This window comes from Ictalurus punctatus, chromosome 1, assembly GCF_001660625.3.
Source record: "Ictalurus punctatus breed USDA103 chromosome 1, Coco_2.0, whole genome shotgun sequence".
Taxonomy (NCBI): Eukaryota; Metazoa; Chordata; class Actinopteri; order Siluriformes; family Ictaluridae; genus Ictalurus; species Ictalurus punctatus.
In genome coordinates, this window is record NC_030416.2 from 28662687 (window position 1) to 28682180 (window position 19494).

Consider the following 19494-nt stretch of genomic DNA (forward strand, 5'->3'; position numbering starts at 1 on the left):
GCACGGCTATGTCCTCATTTTGACACAGGACGGGCCAGGCCTAAGAGAGCATTATGTAAGGAAATTGAAATCTCATAGTTAATACTGGGTATTTGTGTAAGGTGCCATTAAAAGAAGGAAACACTGGAGCAGGTTTGTGGCACAGACATCCCAACATCTTTACAGAGAGTTAGCAGTTAGCTTTACATGGCCATGCCGTACCTTCGGTTAACATATCGGTTCTTTTTTCTTTCGGTTGCTAAAGCGCTTTTTCTTGTGCAGCTAGTAAATAGTTTGAAAATGTCACTTACATTTGCACTAGACAAGACAGAAAGGAGACATGTTATTATACTGTGTTGTAGGAGTCAGTATTGTAAATGTTAAACACTTGCAGTTAAAGGATTTAGATGTTTATGTATACGCAGCCATACACTCCTATTGAACCAGTTTGTATTTTAAAGGTCATGGAGCATCTTTCAAGGTGGACTGTAAGTCCTGCTTTTGCAACGCTGGAGAAACCATCTGCTTCCCGCCGCAGTGCCCCAGTCTAGACAACTCATTTACAGGTGAGTGTATATGTTTCACTGCTCCTACAGTCTTTCAGCCCTACAGTTTACTTCCTGTTCCTTTCTCTGTTTCAACCTCTCTCTCTCGCAGGTCTTCCATGTGGCTGTCCTGATAACTTTGTTCCAGTGTGTGCCCGTAATGGACGCACCTACCCCAGTGCCTGTGTGGCACGCTGTATGGGCTTCCAAGACAATCAGTTTGTGTTTGGCTCCTGCAGGAGCACTGGACCCTGCTCACCCAACCCATGCCAGAGAAACCAGAGGTGAGAGCAGGACTGTCCCAGAGCAGTGATGGCACATTGCCCAGTCTGTAATTACATCAAGTATCATTAAAAACAATCAAGTACACAGCATGTGTGCTCGGCGATCCCCGGGTTAAGGCCGAACTCGGGTTTAATATCTGTGTGAAGTTCACACAGATGTTCTCCTTGTTTCGGTTTCCTCCCAACTCCCAAAAACATGCTGGTAAGTGGATTGGTTGAATAAGTGTGTGTATGACGCCCGCAATAGACCGGTGTCCCATCCAGAGTGTGTTCCTGCACCCAGTCGAACACGTCGAGCATATAAATCGAGCCTTTATTTGAATTCGGCTGGTTGGACTTGAACAGATCAGAGTATGAAATGCAGTTAAGGCCCTTTCGGGATTGAGAGTAACGTTGATATACGCTCGCTGTACCAGTGTGTGGTTGCATTAAAACATCCCAAGTACTCTATATAGTCAAGTTTTCATTTTTTTGCCCCACCTGGTGATTTTATGGCACTTCCTCTTCCTGAGAGATTTTTTTTTTCTTCATGATTCCCATGCTTAGCCGTGTTGTTTATTCAGGTGTGATGTTCAAACATTCCCCTCCAGCCCAAGCTAATATTTTCTGGAGGTATTTTGTGGCGAGAGTGTTTTGTAATCCTTCCTCCGGATACTCTTACTGGGCCGTAAGCCCTTTAGCTTAAGAGTGTCAGCCTCCTCCGGGGACAGCATGAGTTCACGTTAAGCCATGTGCTAACTGTGTCTTTTATTGTCAGAGTGAGTGATGAAGTGTTAAACTAGTGTGAAATCTTATTGGAGTCATGAACACTTTAAGCATTCAAGAATACTATTAAAAAGTATCACCCATTTATGAACACCTCTCCTTTTAGTCCTAATCATGGAAAGTAATGAGGAGTGTGGAAAGTTTAACCTTGTTAATGCGAGTTCTGTCGCTTCGTTTGTGTGCTTCAATCCGTGCGTTAATGTGAATCTTAACAAAGCATCTGTTGGACTCTTCTGGCCGATTTTCCATTGTATCCCCAGACCATTTGCTTACTGTAACAACTCAAGAGAACAAAGTCTTCAAGAGCTCTTGAGCACATTGAAGAAGGCTCCTGCTTGTGTTGCTCTCCCTCTGAAATGAAACGTCTTGTGGAATCTGTCTTATGTAACACCCAACAGCTTGTTTTATAACCTCCCTGCCTGGCCCAGCGTTCAAAGCGAGAACGTAATTCCATTGTTTGTTCTTTGGTAAACAAGATGATAAAATGGCAAACCCTCGCTGTGAAAAACTCGGTCGCGGGGCTTTTATGGAGCCAACCTTGATGCATTGACATTCATAAACAAGTCTAGTTGCCATGGATCAAGTGTCTTATGTCTGATATAAAGAGCTGCTTGTAGTCCTACGAATGTACTGAATGAACAGGTCGCTTCCGTTTATCTTCAGGATACAGTTTACCTTGGTCAATGGATTCGGTGCCTACCCCAGGAACACAGGGTACGAAGTGGGAATACACCCTGGATGGGACGCCAGTCTATCACAGGGCACAATGTGACATACTTTCACAGCCAGGGGCAAAAGAATTCATGGTTTCGCTCTGATTCATGATGCTAGGGACTAAAAGTAAGTGCCCTTGAAGGCATTTATTTTATACTTATACTTGTACTCCCATTCCAAATTATGGAATATGTGCCATAAGACATCCATATCTGTTCTTACTATCAGTTCCCTGTAGTTTGGCCTCTTACCACAGAGGGGCAGAGTTGCCACACTGTTTTGACACGCAGGCCACTAAATGATTGATTTGATTATGGGTCGCGGTCTGGCAATGCAATGCAATATGACTAACAGCTTGGGCACTTAAAACAAATGAGTCTGCCACAAAAATCTAATCTGAGCTGTTTAAAATGTACTCCACATTTGATCTTCCCTTCCTTTTGTGTTGTGCAACTGCTGTGTAATATGATCCAGTGCTACACTTTAACCTCTAGCACCTTACTAAGCTCACTTCTACTTCAGAAGAACTCTCTGTCTTTTTAACATGATACCCGACCGTAATACCAACCAACACACAGCGGACAAACTACGTCTTCTCCAAGCACTAATATATTTCCAATATCGCACATATTTCAGCAGAAATATTTCCAGCAAATTGCTCACAAATAGCAATCGCAATACCGCAGTATTATTCACATTGCAGTCCTTATGGTCCTTATGGGAGGATGGGAAAATAGTCAAATTATTTTCCCTTTTTTTATTTCTTTCTATTAGAAATTCTTCTGTGGCGTGGCCTGCATCCGTCCTGTCCACATTGGACAGGAACTCATTTTCTGCCTTACCTTTTACATTCAGCTTTCTGTCGGCCTGCGTATATCCTGAGCAGTACCTCAGTGTATCGTTTAGGTTGTGCGTGGAAACACTGGTAAATATTCTACCGTTTTTATCTTTTAGTAATAAAAAGCAAAGCCCTGTAGAAAAGAACAGGAAAGAGGATTATGAGATTCAATAATAACTTATACGCACAGCTCAAGCCTCAGGATTTAAACCTCAGAAGTTATGAAAAAGGCAGGAGGAAGGGAACAGCCGGATATACAAAATAACACAACCTCTCTTCTTTCACTCACACTTTAAGGACTGAATATAGAAGAAGAACGTATTTATAATTAAGACCTCTTAAAGCATTCTAGACTAAAACTATATAAAGTAAAATTTTCTTATTTATTTTATAATTTGTTTTCAGTAACCATTACAGCCTGGTCAGGTTTGTGGTGGAATCGGAGCTTTTCCCAGGAACACGAGTCGGGAATACACCATATATGGATATATAGCGTGCCAGTCCATCGTAGGACACATACAGGCGCATACATTCAGACACATATTCACACGTAGGGGCAAGTTTTGGGGAAGTTGGAGGAAACTGGAGAAACTCACATGGACACAGAGATAACATGTACAGCCTACAGCAAGCCTGCCTCTGTTCTTATAAAATGTTATGTAATACCATACAATCCCACTTAAAGTGTCATATATACAAATTACATTACAAACAAACTATTTTGCGTAGATACTCCGTTACTGTTACAGGTGGTGACCGACTTATGTAGCACAGGGCAAGCAGTAGCTTCTCTCAAACTGACACTGTCATTTAGAGTAGAGACAGGGCCATAAGTATTTGGATAGCAATGCAATTTTTGCCTCTGTATACCACCATGATGGATTTGAAATGACGCAGTCAAGATGGGATTGAAGTGTCGATGTTCAGCTTTGAACAAAAATATTGCATCAATACGTTTATGAATTACAGCCACTTCACAGATTTACAGATTCCCTCCACTTTCACAAGCTCATAAGTAATTGGACAGCTGACTGATAAGTAAATGGTAAATGGTCTGCACTTATATAGCGCCTTTTAACCTTTTAGTGCTTTACACTGTTTCTCATTCACCCATTCACACTCACACACCAATGGTAGCAGAGTTGCCATGCAAGGCGCTAACTTGCCATTGGGAGCAACTCGGGGTTCAGTGTCTTGCCCAAGGACACTTCAGCATGTGGAGTCATGTGGGCCGGGAATCGAACCGCCAACCCTACGATTAGTGGACAACCCGCTCTACCACCTGAGCCCTTATGAAGTTATGAAATAAGCAGTTTCATGGCCAGCTGTGGCCTGTTTTCTCGCTTTTTCATGACAGATTAAGCAGATAAAAGGTCTGGAGTCGACTCCAAGTGTTGAATGTGCATTTGGTAGCAGTTCATGGGAACTCTCGATATGCGGTCCAAAAAGGTGTCGATGCAATTGAAGGTGGCCATCATTAGAGAGACAGCAAAAATGTTAGGAGTGGCCAAATCAACAGTTTGTGCTTTTCACTCACTGAACGCAGAAAGATCCACAAACAACCAGCAACTGAAGGCGGCTGCAGTAAAGTCCTGGCAAGGCATCTCAAGGGAGGAAACTCAGCATTTGGTGAGGTCCAGGGGTTCCAGATTTCAGACTGTCATTGACTGCAAAGGATTTTCCTCCAAGTATTAAAATAATCCTAATATTTATGATTGTTAGCTTGTCTATTACTTCTCAGCCTGTGAAAATGGAGGGACTCTGCAAAAAATGACCGTAATTCCTAAACAGTTAATGCAGTATTGTTGTTAAACCTGTTGAATTACAGCTGAACTTCTACACTTTAATCACATCTTCATTGCTTCGTTTCAAATCCAATCCAAATGTGCTGGTGTACAGAGGCAAAATTGCAAAAATTTTGTCACTGTCCCAATATTTATGGACCTGACTGCAAATTAGCCATTCAATATCTGCTTATACTACTCGCAGAGTCATTTATCCGTGCAAGTCTATCATGCTGTATACTTCAGATGACTTGCATTAGCCGTTTTCTATCACCCGTGATTAAACAACAGCATTATTTCATATTCGCTATCTCAGGTGCATCCCGAAGCGGCGTGTGTGTCTGACGAATACAACGGACTACCCGTGTCTGCAGTACCAGTGTGTGGGCCGCCCTTCCGGCTGCGACGCAAACCAGCTGGATCCGGTCTGCGACACAGACAACATGGAGCACACCAACTTGTGTCTCCTGTATCAGAGCGGCAAAACCCTGGCATACATGGGACACTGTCAGGTATACACATTACCTCCATTACTGCACAAGAACTAACACAGTTTATTATTCTTGATATGTTTATAGAACGGGCGCACGGTGGCTTAGTGGTTAGCCTCACACCTACAGGGTTGGGGGTTGCGGGGGTGCACCGGTTTCCTCCCCCAGTCCAAAGATGGTCCAACCATGGTAGGCTGATTGGCGTGTCTAAAGTGTCCGTAGTGTATGAGCGGGTGTGTGAATGTGTGTGTGAGTGTGCCCTGCGATGGATTGGTTCCCCGTCCAGGGTGAACCCCGCCTTGTGCCCGATGCTCTCTGGGATAGGCTCCAGGTTCCCCATAACCCAGTAGGATAAGCGGTATAGAAGATGGATGGATGGATGTTTCTAGAACTATAAGGGCACACCTACTCAACGCTACCTCTTATTGCTTAAAGGCGACTCACAAGGCATATGTACATTCGACAGAGGAGATGGGGTTGAGGAGAAGTGCAAGATTCCCTGACAGGCAACTAAAATTACAAACTGCCCCTTTAATAACTAATGCCTCATACATTGTGAACTTTCTGTATATCTGGACAAGAATGATGTAATCCTGTTTGAGTAATATTTTTTTTCAAAAAGTTGTTTTAATAGTAGCTGAAGAAATGATATTAGTTATAGTATTTGCTAAAAGAAAAAGTCTTGTATATGTAAAGCAGCTACGTGTTTCTGTACTGGTACTGATACTGTGTTTGAGTGAATCTTTTATCCAAACTGCCATAGAGTAGCACTTGAGCATCATTTAGCTCCCAATCTGTCATTTCCCAGGTCCCACCCACTAGGGGGGTGAAGGTGAAGTCTAGCGAGTGCTTCCTCTAAGACACAAGAAGCTTGGAGGACACACTTGGGGGGCGAACGCGGTCTACCTTCATCCGCATACATGAATTCACAGACACACCTGATTGGCTAGTGTTGCCCTTACTGACAGGAATTTTGTTGTTGCAAAGATAAATCGCATGAGGTAAAAAAAATAAAAATAATTAAATACATAAAAATTACCACAGTTTTAGTGGCATTGCACGCAAAGAGGTAATGACGTAAGTAGAACGCAGTAATTTTCTTTAACTTCGGCTCAGTCATTAGAGGTGTTTCGTTGTGCTGTATAACCTGACGTAACGAATACGTTATCTCGGTCCGTTATCTTATTCAGCCAACCTTTGATCGAGATCCCTGTTCTGTCATGTTTCTGAAGCGACACTAGAGGGCACTTGTCCGAATAATATCAGCGTGTGTTTACGCTCTGAGCTCAGGCTGTAGTTTCCAGGAATCTGGGTCAGAAGACTCTACATTAACTATTGCCGTCTGCTGAGGCCAAAGCCATTCATTTAGCTTCAGCTATAAACAGCAGCCTGAACACGGCGTCAACACGGTGCACTGTGTTCAATGATGTGCACAACTTTCATTACAGGAACAGCGCAGGGCATTTTTCAGCGTCGGCACTGCGCGGTTAGACGGTGTGGGGAACACTTTTCTGTCTAGCTGTGTGTGTTTGTCCTCATTTATACTAACACACACACACACACACAAATAAACCTATAAACACCCACAGGGTAGGTAAGAGCCAGGGAGAGCTCCGTGATTAGCACTGAGGCTCAAATTCTGAGTATCATATTGCTAATTGCGCTTAGGCTGTGTTTCATAGGACCTTCACAGACACATATACCAAACAAACATCCCACCACAGCGCTTCTTTTCTATCCTTACAGTTCAAATTTCTCACCCATATTATGCTAGGCTTAGAGCACTTAGAGAGATAAGGTGCTTGACACATCGGTCAGCACTTAATCTTCCTGCGGTGCTCAGGTTGCTCAAGCTAACTCACCATACGCTTCCCGAGGTCCGATCTCACGGAAAGCAGCTAGATCAATTACCAGCTCATTAAAACACCACCAGCAAGGAAGCAGGCCAGTTAATGAGGATGTGAGCATGAGCAAATCTTAGGTATCATGTTTAAAAACGAGAGACATTCAGTGCATTTAGCAGCACAAGGCTCAAGGCATCTGCATCTGCCAGACTGTGGGATTTACACATTATGTCGATTTCACCACCAATTATTTATTTTGAAAGAAAGGCATGGAAATAATAAAAGAACGTAATTTAATATTAATCATTATATGTTACACAATTACATATAGTAAGCTGATGCATGACACTGATGATACCCAAATCTACTGAAACTTAGAGACTCAAATGCTCCTGAACCACTTTTGGCTTGTTTAAAAGAAACAACAACACGGTCGTCTTCAGTGGTGGCTTAGTGGTTAAGGCTACGGGTTACTGATCGGAGGTTCAAGCCCACTGTTGGACCCTTGAGCAAGGTCCTTAACCCTCTCTGCTCCAGGGGCGCTGTACCATGGTTGACCCTGCCATGTCTGACCCCAACTTCCTAACACGCTGGGGTATGTGGAGAAAAGAATTTCACTGTGCTGTAACATATATGTGTACAGTATATGTGACAAATAAAGACTCATTATCAAATTTCCTACATTTAAACGAGAGTAAGACAGAGATTACTATATTTGGTCCTGCACCCTACAGCACCAAATTCAATACTTAACTCAGATCAATTTGCATCCTATATGAAACCACACGTAAAAAAACAAATCTGAGATTTTTACTGGATAGTGATCTCAGACTGGACGAGCAGATTAACACGGTTGTTAGATCGAGCTTTTTTCAACTTAGGCTCCTTTCTCTTGTCTTCTCATTTGGATTATTGCAACACTCTCTATTCCGGAATTAATCAGACATCCACAGACATCTGACTACAATTAGCCCAGAATGCTGCTGTTAGACTCCCGTTGAGTACCCGGAGGCGCAAGCACATGGGGTGCCATCTGATGAGAGCAGGGATGGTGTGTAAAAATCTTTCGAACATTTCTAAAATGCTCAAATGTGTATAAAACATTTAATATATATGATAAATATCTGATGTCTGAAATAATAACACATACCCAGAAATAATAAGACAGACACACACACGCATAATAATGAAAAATGATATATATATATTCAAAATAATAATAATTCCCTTCCCCTCGACCCCCCTCACTGACCTGTCAGCAGCACGTCAACGTCAGTACGTGTAACGTATGTGTGTGTTTTATCCTAATAATTTGCAGGGATATTAGAAAAGAAAAGCTCCAGATGTTTCTGGACCATCAACTTCATCCTCATGTAGCTAGCGCTGTCTAGCATTAGTGTTTGTGTAGGGTGGCACAAATTTTTGAACATTGTCAAAGAGTGCCATGACTGGAAAAAGGTTGGGAAAGGCTGTGGTGCAGAATCAATTTTAAAACCCTCTTCCTAGTAGTGATGTGTCGTTCATGAATGATTCATTCACTTTGAATGAATCTTTACTTTGACTTGGGAACAACGAGTTGTCTTAGAGAGTGACACAGAGAGAGAGAGAGAGAGAGAGAGATTTTAATAATATCCTACTGAAATGAACGGAATGACTCGAAAAAAGATTTGTTCATATTGCTGAAAAAGATTCAAAGATCCGAGTCAGTGAAATGATCCGAACTTTCCATCACTACTTGGTACAGTAGTTTACAAATCTCTGAACAAACTAGTGGCGTCATACCTTACAGAGCTTCTATCTGCTCATAATCCCTCGCAGGTCATGTGATCAAATGCTACTAATGGTTTCAAGATCTAGATCAAAGCTTAGAGGTGATCGTGTGTTCGCTGTAGCTGGCCCTAAGCTTTGGATTATAGCCTATCTCTACACATTAGAACTGCTCCTATTTGTTCAGTCGTGGAGACAGTTTTATATTTGTCATATGATTGTTGTCACGTAATGGAGGCACAGACGGACGCAGGTGCAAGTATGATAGTTTAATAAAATAACAAGTCCAAAGGATCAGGGAGAAATCAATACACGGACAGACAAGGGTCAATCGATCAGGCAAACGTCCAAACTAGGCAAGGCAAAGAGACAAGGTTGTAAATGTGAACAAAGTCAAAACCAGATAAACCAATAGTCAGTACGTTTACATGGACAACGATAATCCGATATGAACCCGATTAAGACGATACTCTGATTAAGAAACTAGCATGTAAAAAGCGATTATTGATGACATTATTCAGATTAAAGTCATACTCGAAGTAAACACAAATGGAATTAAGACATGTGGAGTATTCCTGTTTTAGACGCATTATTGACGTGTATTACAGACATGTACACACCTTAATCACACTGTTAACGTCATGTGGGAGTTTTCACCGCATTTTGCGACAGGACACGTACACACACGGCAGTGTGCAACCGTTTGATGTCAAACAAGAGAGCATGTCTGCGTCCGAAACCATGTACTTACATACTACAGTATATATACTAGGTGAAATACATGTATTTTCAGCTACTATATATTAGGTAAGTACGCGGTTTGAGACACAGCCCACGGCTTCAAGCAGTCGTCTAGTAGCACGTACAGCATGACAAATAATTAACTGCACTTGAAGCTTTCGTAAAATTAAAAATGAAACACCCAAAACTGTATACGGTACCTTAACGAAGGCCAACTGTATGTCGATACGTGAAATTCTGGAGGGAACGTCGGATGGCGTGACGTGGAGACGTAATGACGTGTACCGTTAATCGATCTATGATCTATAACATGTACAACGGGAACATGAAAGGAATATTCTAAACGCGACTCATATAAACACCTTAATCACAATATTATCTTATTCAGAATAAGATCAATAATTAGGCTACTGCTGTCCATGTAAACGCAGTCAGTGTATCGAAGCTTGGTAACGACAGAGGCGAAAGGCAACTGACCGTATCCTTCACAGTTTCCTGTGTGCGTGAGAGTCTCTCATGTAGTGTGTAGTGCTGTGATTGTCAGATGACATGATGATTGTTATATTTTTTTTATTTTTGCTTTTGTATTTATTGCTGTAAATGACTTTGGTCAACCTATATTGTTTTTAATGGTGCTATATAAACACATTTGACATTGACATGAAATATCTATTAGCTCTTTTTTTATTAAGCTTCTGCTACGAAGAGGTGGAGGCGTTATGTTTTCAGCTCGTACGTCCGTCCGTGATTCTCGTTAGTGTGATATCTCCAGAACGAGTGATGGAATGTTAATAGTAAGAAAGGATTTAGTTTTACAATTTTTTTGTCCCTTTCAGAGCAGAAATTTAATTTATTTATTGTATAATAATTATATTACAATAATAATAATAATAATAATAATTTCTACATTTGCACTGAGCAACTACTAACTATAAAAAGCTTCAGTTCTAAAATCTGACTGGCTGAGCCACATTCAAAGCTGTTCAAGGTAAACTCCTTCATATATACACATGTGACTTCAACCTAATAGATGAATTCTATAATAAAGCTCATTACATTTAAGCCATTGGTCTGTCCATATAAAGCCCTAAGCTTAGCCTGTTATGTTGCTTAGCAACCCAATCTTACTGTTAACAGAATACATTGCCTAGCTGCAGAATTGTGAATATTATTAATAATAAATGTAATTATTCACTGAACATTGCTTCACGTCGTACCAAAGAGCAATATGTTTATTTTGTTTTACCGTGTGTGTGTGTGTGTGTGTGTGTGTGTGTGTGTGTTTTGCACACAGGATGCCTGCAGGGTAACTCGGGAAGTGTGTGGACACAATGGTGAGACGTATAACACAGTGTGTGAGGCGTTTTCAGACCGCATGGCTGTGGATTATCAGGGCCGTTGCCATGCTTTGGGTTCTGTGCAAGGTTTCCCATCTGATTCAGGCTGTAATGCCGTGCCCTGTCCTGCCCTCTCTGCTGCAGGCTGTAACCCCATCACTCCACCCGGTGAGTTACACTCTGCTCTTCTCAGCTTTACACAACTCACATGTGTCTACAGGTTTAGACCTTTTCCCTTCCCACCCCCCCTCTTCCTGTGTGTGTGTGTGTGTGTGTGTGTAGGTGCATGTTGCCCTGTGTGTGCCGGGATGTTGCAGATCCTCTGGAATAAACAGCAGATGAATGTATTCGCCAAGGTAATTATCTTCTCTGTGCTCGTTTTCTGCCCTCTATCTATATTTAAGTAGTACAGAAAATCTTTGCAGTTCAGTTGGTGTCTTCCGTCCTCGTTGCATCTTAATTTCAGTAACACAAGGTGAACAGTAGATGGCAGCATGGATCACATTTCGCCTACAAATGCTCCAGAGCGTACTGAATAATGATTTCAGCCTTAAATCACCTTCTTTCTTTCTTTTTTTTTTAAGAAAAAAACACTTCAATTTATTTTTTAATCCCAATAATTGAGTTATTGATTTTTTTCAGCATGTGCGGGTGTACATAATTGGCTAGAAATGCAGAAAAAAATGTAACTTAATTGAACACTACACCTTCAAAACGGCCACAAGTAAACTCAGAATAAAGATCTGCCAGTAAAGCAAAGTTTAAAGAGATTAGTATCTGTTTATTGACCTGCTTAAATAAACAAAGAGTTGTTGTTTTTTTACTTAAGTAATATGTAGGTGGATGAACTTAAGTCTGATTTGATTAGTTGATTAGATTATAAAGAGAATACTGAAGATGAACAAACGTATTCGGTAATATACAACAGAAGTGCAATGCAGGAAATGCAGGACTGCAAGGCAAGTCACAGTTTTAGATTAATGCAGTTGTTATAACATGTTATTGTTCCTATAGTAACCAGTCCGTACAGGATTTAGTTTCGGGGGGGGGGTTTGATTGTTCCAATCAAAATTAGTGGGTGTTTGTGCTGTTATTGCGGAAAACTACTTGAATTGGCGAAATTACACAGAATTGTTTTGCACAGTCTTTCGCAGTGATGCTTTTTGCTAAATGAGTCCTTGTATTAGTACTCACAAGGTCGATGCACGTGAATCGAATAGCGTTTTGTCTGAACGTCAAATGACACGTCTTGGCCAAAATTCCGCATTAATTTTGGAGAAGAAGAAAAACGCAAACTCCTCAGAATATTTTATATTTATTATAATAAATATAGAAAGAAAACACCTCATTGTTGACAGGTGTTCTATAAGAAGACATTTATTTAACATTTATGGAAGGAGTCTCCAGTGTCAACGAGTAATAATTGCCAGTGAGTTTTCCGCCACTGGAAAGTCTTCCGGTGAAGAGTTTACGCATTGTGGTTTCTCGGGAACACGCTGCATTACGCTGTCTTTTTAAAATAATTGACTTTATATAACTGATCTAATGTAAGGCATAACAGCAAGCGGTTTGTTTAAATTTAGCCATAAATGGATACAAAGTTTGTGTGTACAAACTGTAACCATATTGGCAAATTGTTGTATATTGAAATACGTGAGGATTGGAAGATTATCAGCTTTGGGCGTGGTAAGAGTAATTCTGCGTGTTGTTCTACATCACACTACTGCATCGGTGATTATTTTCCTATAACAGCACAACCAACATGATTTATTCCTTACATAGAACATATCAGACTACCTAGTATTCTGAAAGGATGAGCACAAAAATCTGTTTTTGTCCAGTTCAGTCCTAGCCTAGGGTCTTATTTCATTCAGAACATAAAACATATATGTATATGTAATAATGTAAAAAAAAAAAAAAAAAAAAAAAAAAAAAAACATAAGTTCAGCTAATCACAATATTAACCAGCAGCATAGTGTTTTCCTGTCAGTGTTGATTTAGCTCTTTCCTAGTCTAACAGTGTGTGTGTGTGATATTTTCAGCTGAACCGGAATCAGCCGGTCACGGTGCATGACATCCTGAGAGTCCTGCGTCTACACATCTCCGTTCCTCAGTGTGATATCTTCGGCTACCTGAGCATCGACTCTGAGATCGTGATCCTCATCGTACCCGTGGACCAGCAGCCCACGCCACTGCAGGTGTGTGTCTGTATTTAGGTCTGCGTGTACACTCTACACTGTTTTGTTTTTGTTTTCCCCCTTACTAGAGCCTTGAGCTCTTTTGTCAGCATTCACTGTAAATTCAGAGAGAATGCCTGCTGCGCTGTCAAACCCATTATCTTCACTCAGATGCACGTCATGGAAGAGAGACTTCGACATACAGAACGTATATATATATAGATACGTATATATACAGTGTGTATGTATAGTGTTGGATAGACAGGCAGTGAGATGCCTTTTGACAGCTCGTCAATCAAATAAGCCTCGCAGCAAGGCCGCAAGCATAATTAGAGCTTCTCGATGAAAATAAAAGACAAGAGCTTAGAAATGAGATCAAGAAACTTTGGCCAGTTTTGTAAGGAACAATGTGTATTTTTGTTAAATTCGTACATTGCTGTAGCATCATTTTTCATAGCAGATGTTTGAGAAGGACAGTTTGTGTGCATTGTGAATTACTGAACTGATTTACTGCAGTACTTAATGCTAGCCAAAGCAACTGCTATTTAGTAGGACGCCAAGAGCACAGTGTGTCCCCCAAAGCTATAAGGAAACTAGCGTATTAATATCTTATTAATGAAATAATAAATCATTGCAATGTCTCTGCTTTTCTGGTGATAGAAATTTCATACATTTTCTCAACATTTTCTTAGTTATACTATTTTTGGGAGTATAATATTGAGTACCCTGTCCAGGGTGTACCCCGCCTTGTGCCCGATGCTCCCTGGGATAGGATTATTGTTATGGGAATATCGGATTATTGTTGTCCTTGTGAACGTGCTGATTGTTGGTCATAACGAGTAAGGAATAGTTGCACTCTGTTCTTTTATGCAGTGGTTATGCAAAATGCAAATGCTGCAGAATCAGTGATGTTCTTGAATCAGATTACAGATTTCAAGAGATACGCTAATAAAAGAAAATGACTTTGGATCAAATGAAAATGACTTTTTTTATTCAAAACTCTAATCTAATGTTTCAGTTCAAGGTCTTGTTGATAAACAGACAGACACACCAGACAGATAGTTCAGCCATATGAAATGTAATTTAATGCCCTGTTGTCACAAAGCGCAGTTATCCACCCACCACCACCACCTACTTCCTGAGGAATTTTACATTTAATTAATTCCTTAGTTGCATATAGCACTTGTCTAGACACTCAAAGTGCTTTACATAGTATGTGGGGGGGTCTCCTCATCCTCCACCTGGATGATGGGACAGCAGCCATAGTGCACCAGACCTCCCACCATACACCAGCTATTAGTGGAGAGGAGAGAGTGATGTAGCCAGTTCAGAGATGGAGATTATCAGGGGGCCATGATAGAAAAGGGCCACTGGGGGAATTTCACCAGGATTTTTAATGACTACAGAGAGTCAGGACCTCGGTTTAACGTCTCATCTGAAAGACGGTGTTGTTTTTACAGTATAGTGCCCCCGTCACAGGGTTAGCACCCCCTGCTGGCCTCACTAATAACACTTTCAGCAGCAAGCTTAGTTTTACCCTGGAGGTCTCCCATCCAGGTACTGGCCAGGCTCAACCCTGCTTAGCTTCAGTGGGAAACCAGGCGAGAGCTGCAGGGAGATATGGCTCTGGCAAGTCAATACTTTTGGACTGATTTTTAATTTCCTCAAGGTAAGTTTTAATTAAAGTAGGTTTTATTTAAACCAGTATTTAAGCACTAATGCCCTTAAACAAGAACTTACCTTTGGCTCGAAAGTGAAATCAAGTATACACACCGCCCTGCTACTGTTCATGCTAATATGTGTCTGGTGAACAATTTCTTTTTCTTGCATCATATTTTATCTGTTGGTTGAATGTACATACAAATATTACCTCCGATTTGATCATCTACTCACAGTGTGTGTGTGTTAAAATGATAGAAAGCCCTGTACACTGTTGCTAAACACAGTGCGTGTCTGGTGTGTATCCCCAGATTGAAGCCTGCAGTAAAGAAGCCGAGAAGATCGACTCTCTCATTAACTCGGGCAGTCCCACGCTGGTGTCCCACGTCCCCCTGTCCGCCTTCCTGACCTCTGAGCTCAAACTGTCCACCGTTAGCTCTGCTGCTCCCCCCAGTGCTTCCCTCAGTGTGTGCACCTGTCTCTCTCTCTGTCTCCTCCTCACATTCCTGCTGTCCTACCTAAACAACCTGAAAGGTCATTGCTGAGCAACAGCACCCCCAGGGCTGACCTTTGACCTTCCTCGCCTCGTTCCCAGAAGCCCCAGTCTGCATAGCCTTGACAATCACAGAAATGCCAATCTGATGAGAACAATCACTCGAAATATGACAGGACAATGAAGTTAAGGAATCGATAATGGACTGTTGAGCTATATTCCTGTCAAGGGTAAGCTGAGGGGTCTTTTTTTTAGCTGTCACAGAGCAGTGAGCCTCAGAAAGCATGAGGAATAAAGCAAGGAGATGGATAGAGTGAGATCTCCGAATGAATTTCTGGCTCTGGTGCTCCTCTCTGCTGCCTTTCACTTCCGGTCCACTGGAGCAGATACTTTAAACAATATACATTTCACACACATCATTTTATAGATGAGAACTGAAGAAGATAATCAGTGGAAGTGGAGAAGGCTTTCTACCCCAAAATTTCCTTCATTCCTCTCTGTATATAATTTAATAGACTTAAAAGGAGAAACTATAGCCATCCGAAGCCGATTTTTCACTGTACGATTTCAGCGGCCTTTTAAGATTATTACTTGTCACACTGCATGAAATGATCCCAGAGAAATCTTGGCCAAATTCTCTACCAGTTCTCTGTATCAGATGACATGATGAAGATCCTCTAAAGATCTTAAAGGATCGTTAAAGAACGATTGTTTAAGACTTATTAAAGAAAGTGACTAAGTCCTGCTTACCAATTAGGGTAGTTTGTGCTCGTACAGAAAAGGGGGACACATTAAACAGAAACATGCTTGAAAGTGAGCTTGTCGCGACGAGCATCTTTTGTCTGTCCATTAGCATGCTTTGTTTACGTGTTGCCTTTGCTGTTACCGAATTTGTAGCTGTCCGGTGAGTTTTGCGCCATCCTACTTATTGACAGCTTTTGTACAAGCACGGTAACAACAAACACGCTGAGATTTTAATCACAATTTTCTGACACTACCAGGACTTTGCCGTCTTTGGTTGCAATGGTGCTGAGTCAGTCGCCAAGTAAGCCTGTAATATTATTCATTCAAAAGGCTGGATTACACTTTCTTTTAACTATGCGTTCACGTCCACAAGATGGCTGCCACACATATCCTGTGGTCATTATGAGTGTCGCTTGCTCGCATCCTCAGAAATGAACAGTAGGCATCCACATCTGTATTAGTAAATATGTGAATGTAAGGTCAGAGTTTACAATTTGAGACTCATGACGACATTCATGACGATGGTAGAACGTTTCAACAGAGCTTTTACAGTTTTACAGTTCGACTTGGAAATCTGTCGGACACTGTGGGTGTTTTGGCTCTAAAATGCCATCTGGTGTAGCCGGCGACTGATAGTGGATTTTACCGATACCGATAACCAAGTTGGGCAGTACCTGCCGATAACCGATTAATCAGCCCATTGATTATTCAATTGTTTTTAAAACTGATACTGGATGAAAACATAACACTCAAAGTAAAATATTGCTGAACTTTATTACAAAAATAAACAGTACTGCCTGTACGATGAAAATGTTTTTGTACTGAATTTTTTTTAATGAACTAAATATATAAATATTAATATATATTAACTATTAATAAATTCCAAGTAAATAAAAGATATACATCCAAACTGAACCAAAAAGTAACACTCCAAATAACAAATAAAAATAGACTTTAAAAAACAAAAAAACAGTACAAATATCACAACAAAATTAGTCAGTTTATATTTCGCCTCTAGAGGCCGCTCTTGTACTGTATAATGACAGTCGACCCTTCTCAGCCGCTCCCGCAACAAACCCTACCGGGTAAAACTATCGGTGTGGATTTTTGCCCATAACCGATCATTCTAGCGATCGTTTATCAGTGCTGATTAATCTGCAAAACCGATCAATCGGTCGACCTCTAATCTAGTGGATGTGGTTTTATTTCTCCGGATGTACACGAAGTACATAGTTTAATATGTTTAACAGTGCTGCTGTCATTTTTATTCACATCAAAAATAAGACAAATGATCTCAACTCATGGCTAAAAATAAATATTTTAGCACGTGTAAATTTTGTCCGCTGCAGCAAAATCGGGCTGAAAATCGTACAGTGTAAACCTGGCTTTAATGAATATGACAATCATATCCACAATTGGGTAATCACAACAATATGCCTTGTTTATATAGATTATATATGTAAAGATTTATTATATGAAGTGTTGCAAAAAAACAAAACAAAAAAAAGTATGTTGTTAAAAATACTTAAATGTTTATTTTAAGATGTTTTCTGACCCGGAGGTCGGAGCCACAATGTGCCATTTTGAAATCTTATTCTTGCATGATGACAATTATGAAGTGTTTTTACAGAAAGCTGTGTATCGTTCTGTCCTGTCCGTGTCTGATTACATGTTGTCTCTGCCTATGTCAAATGAAGGATTTCTTATTTTAACAGTATTATTGTGCTTGGGCAGCTTTTGTAGCATTTCCACTCAGTGGAGCTTTGTGCTCTTTTATGTTTGTGTGTTTGCAATTCAACTGATGTATTTTTATAAGATAATTATAATAAAAAGTGTTCATATTGCCAAGTGTAAATCGTGTCAGGCCGAATGTATGTTGTGTTTTTTAGAGCACGCCTTCTCTTTTTTGTGCCTCAGTTTTTTGTGTTTACAAACTGCTGTTTTGTCATCACTTTGACGTGTGCAATCAGCATGATGCAACTGCAAAGCTTCAGACTTGTACACTGAGATTGGCCATCATCAAACAGAGGAATAATATTCTCTCCCACACCAACGCATATCTATATTTTTATTTTTATTTTTTTGCAAATAGTTTCCAAAAATGATATCAGTTCCCATGCTTACAAACTATCAGTTTTCTAAATGTCTAAATGTTTTTTTTATATATATAACGCAAAATATGTCTAATGTATTAATGTGTTAGTAAAAATAAATTGAGCAAATATTCATTTTCCAGGGAAAACGAACACATTGTAATTAAAAATATTTTGTGTGTCAATAAGGAAAGTAGCAATCCGTGCTGTGAAAAGTATTTGCCCTCATTCGGATTTCTTCTGTTTTTGTGTATATCTCATACAAAATTTTCAGAAATTAAAACAAAGGCAATCTGAGTAAACACAAAATACAGATTTTAAATGATAATGTCATTTACTGAAGAAAAATAGTTATCCAATACCAACGGGGCCTGTGTGAAAATGTATCTGCATTCATAATGGGGTTCAGCTGGACTAGACACCACCAGGCCTGATTAATGCAAACCCTGTTCAATCAAATCAACACTTAAATAGAACTTTTTCAACAGCATGAAGTTGGTTACAAGGTCTTATCCAGTAACACACTATGCCAAAGTTGAAAGAAATTTCAGAAACGATTAAGTTATTTCAAAGGCTCTTGGATTCCAAAGAACCACAGTGAGAGCCATTATCTCCAAATGGAAAAACTCGGCACAGTAGTAAACCTTCCCAGAAGTGGACAACCTTTCAAAATTCCTCCAAGGGCACAGCAATAAAGTATCTATCTATCTATCTATCTATCTAACTACTCATCCAGCAAAGTTACAAAAGGGCCAAGGACAACATCAAAGGACCTATAGATCTCTCTTGCAGCAATAAAGGTCACTGTTCGTGACTCCACTATCAGAAAGACACTGAGCAAAAATGACTTCCATGGAAGAGTGGTAAGGTGAACACCACTGCTAACCCAGAAGAACATTAAGGCTAATCTGAATTTTGCCAAAACACACCTTGATGATCCTGAAACCTTTTGGGAGAATGCTCTGTGGATTGATGAGTCGAAAGTGGAACTGTTTGGAAGACAGGTGTCCCATTACACCTGGCGTAAACCAAACACAGAATTCCATAAAAAGAGCATCATACCTACAGTCAAGCATGGTGGTGGAGGTGTGATGGTGTGGGGATGCTTTACTGCTTCAGGACCTGGGCTATTTGCAATAATTGAGGGAAACATGAATTCTGCTCTCTAACTGAAAATCCTAAAGGAGAATGTCCAGTCTTCAGTCCTTAAGTTGAAACTCAAGTACAACTAGATTATGC

The 19494-nt window shown here is 40.5% G+C and overlaps 1 protein-coding gene across 2 annotated transcripts in view; it reads left to right on the forward strand.

Annotated features, from left to right (window-relative positions):
• The window catches only part of reck (reversion-inducing-cysteine-rich protein with kazal motifs), an 80481-nt gene extending 62464 nt beyond the window's left edge, over nt 1-18017 (forward strand). For both annotated transcript variants that reach the window (XM_017479299.3, XM_053683651.1), the window contains 7 exons: nt 441-545; nt 637-808; nt 5226-5421; nt 11047-11257; nt 11372-11445; nt 13132-13287; nt 15237-18017. In XM_017479299.3, coding sequence (XP_017334788.1) covers nt 441-545; nt 637-808; nt 5226-5421; nt 11047-11257; nt 11372-11445; nt 13132-13287; nt 15237-15470 — 1148 coding nt within the window. In that variant the 3' untranslated portion in view covers nt 15471-18017. The remainder of the gene's footprint in view (nt 1-440; nt 546-636; nt 809-5225; nt 5422-11046; nt 11258-11371; nt 11446-13131; nt 13288-15236) is intronic.
• Nucleotides 18018-19494: the final 1477 nt, after the last annotated feature.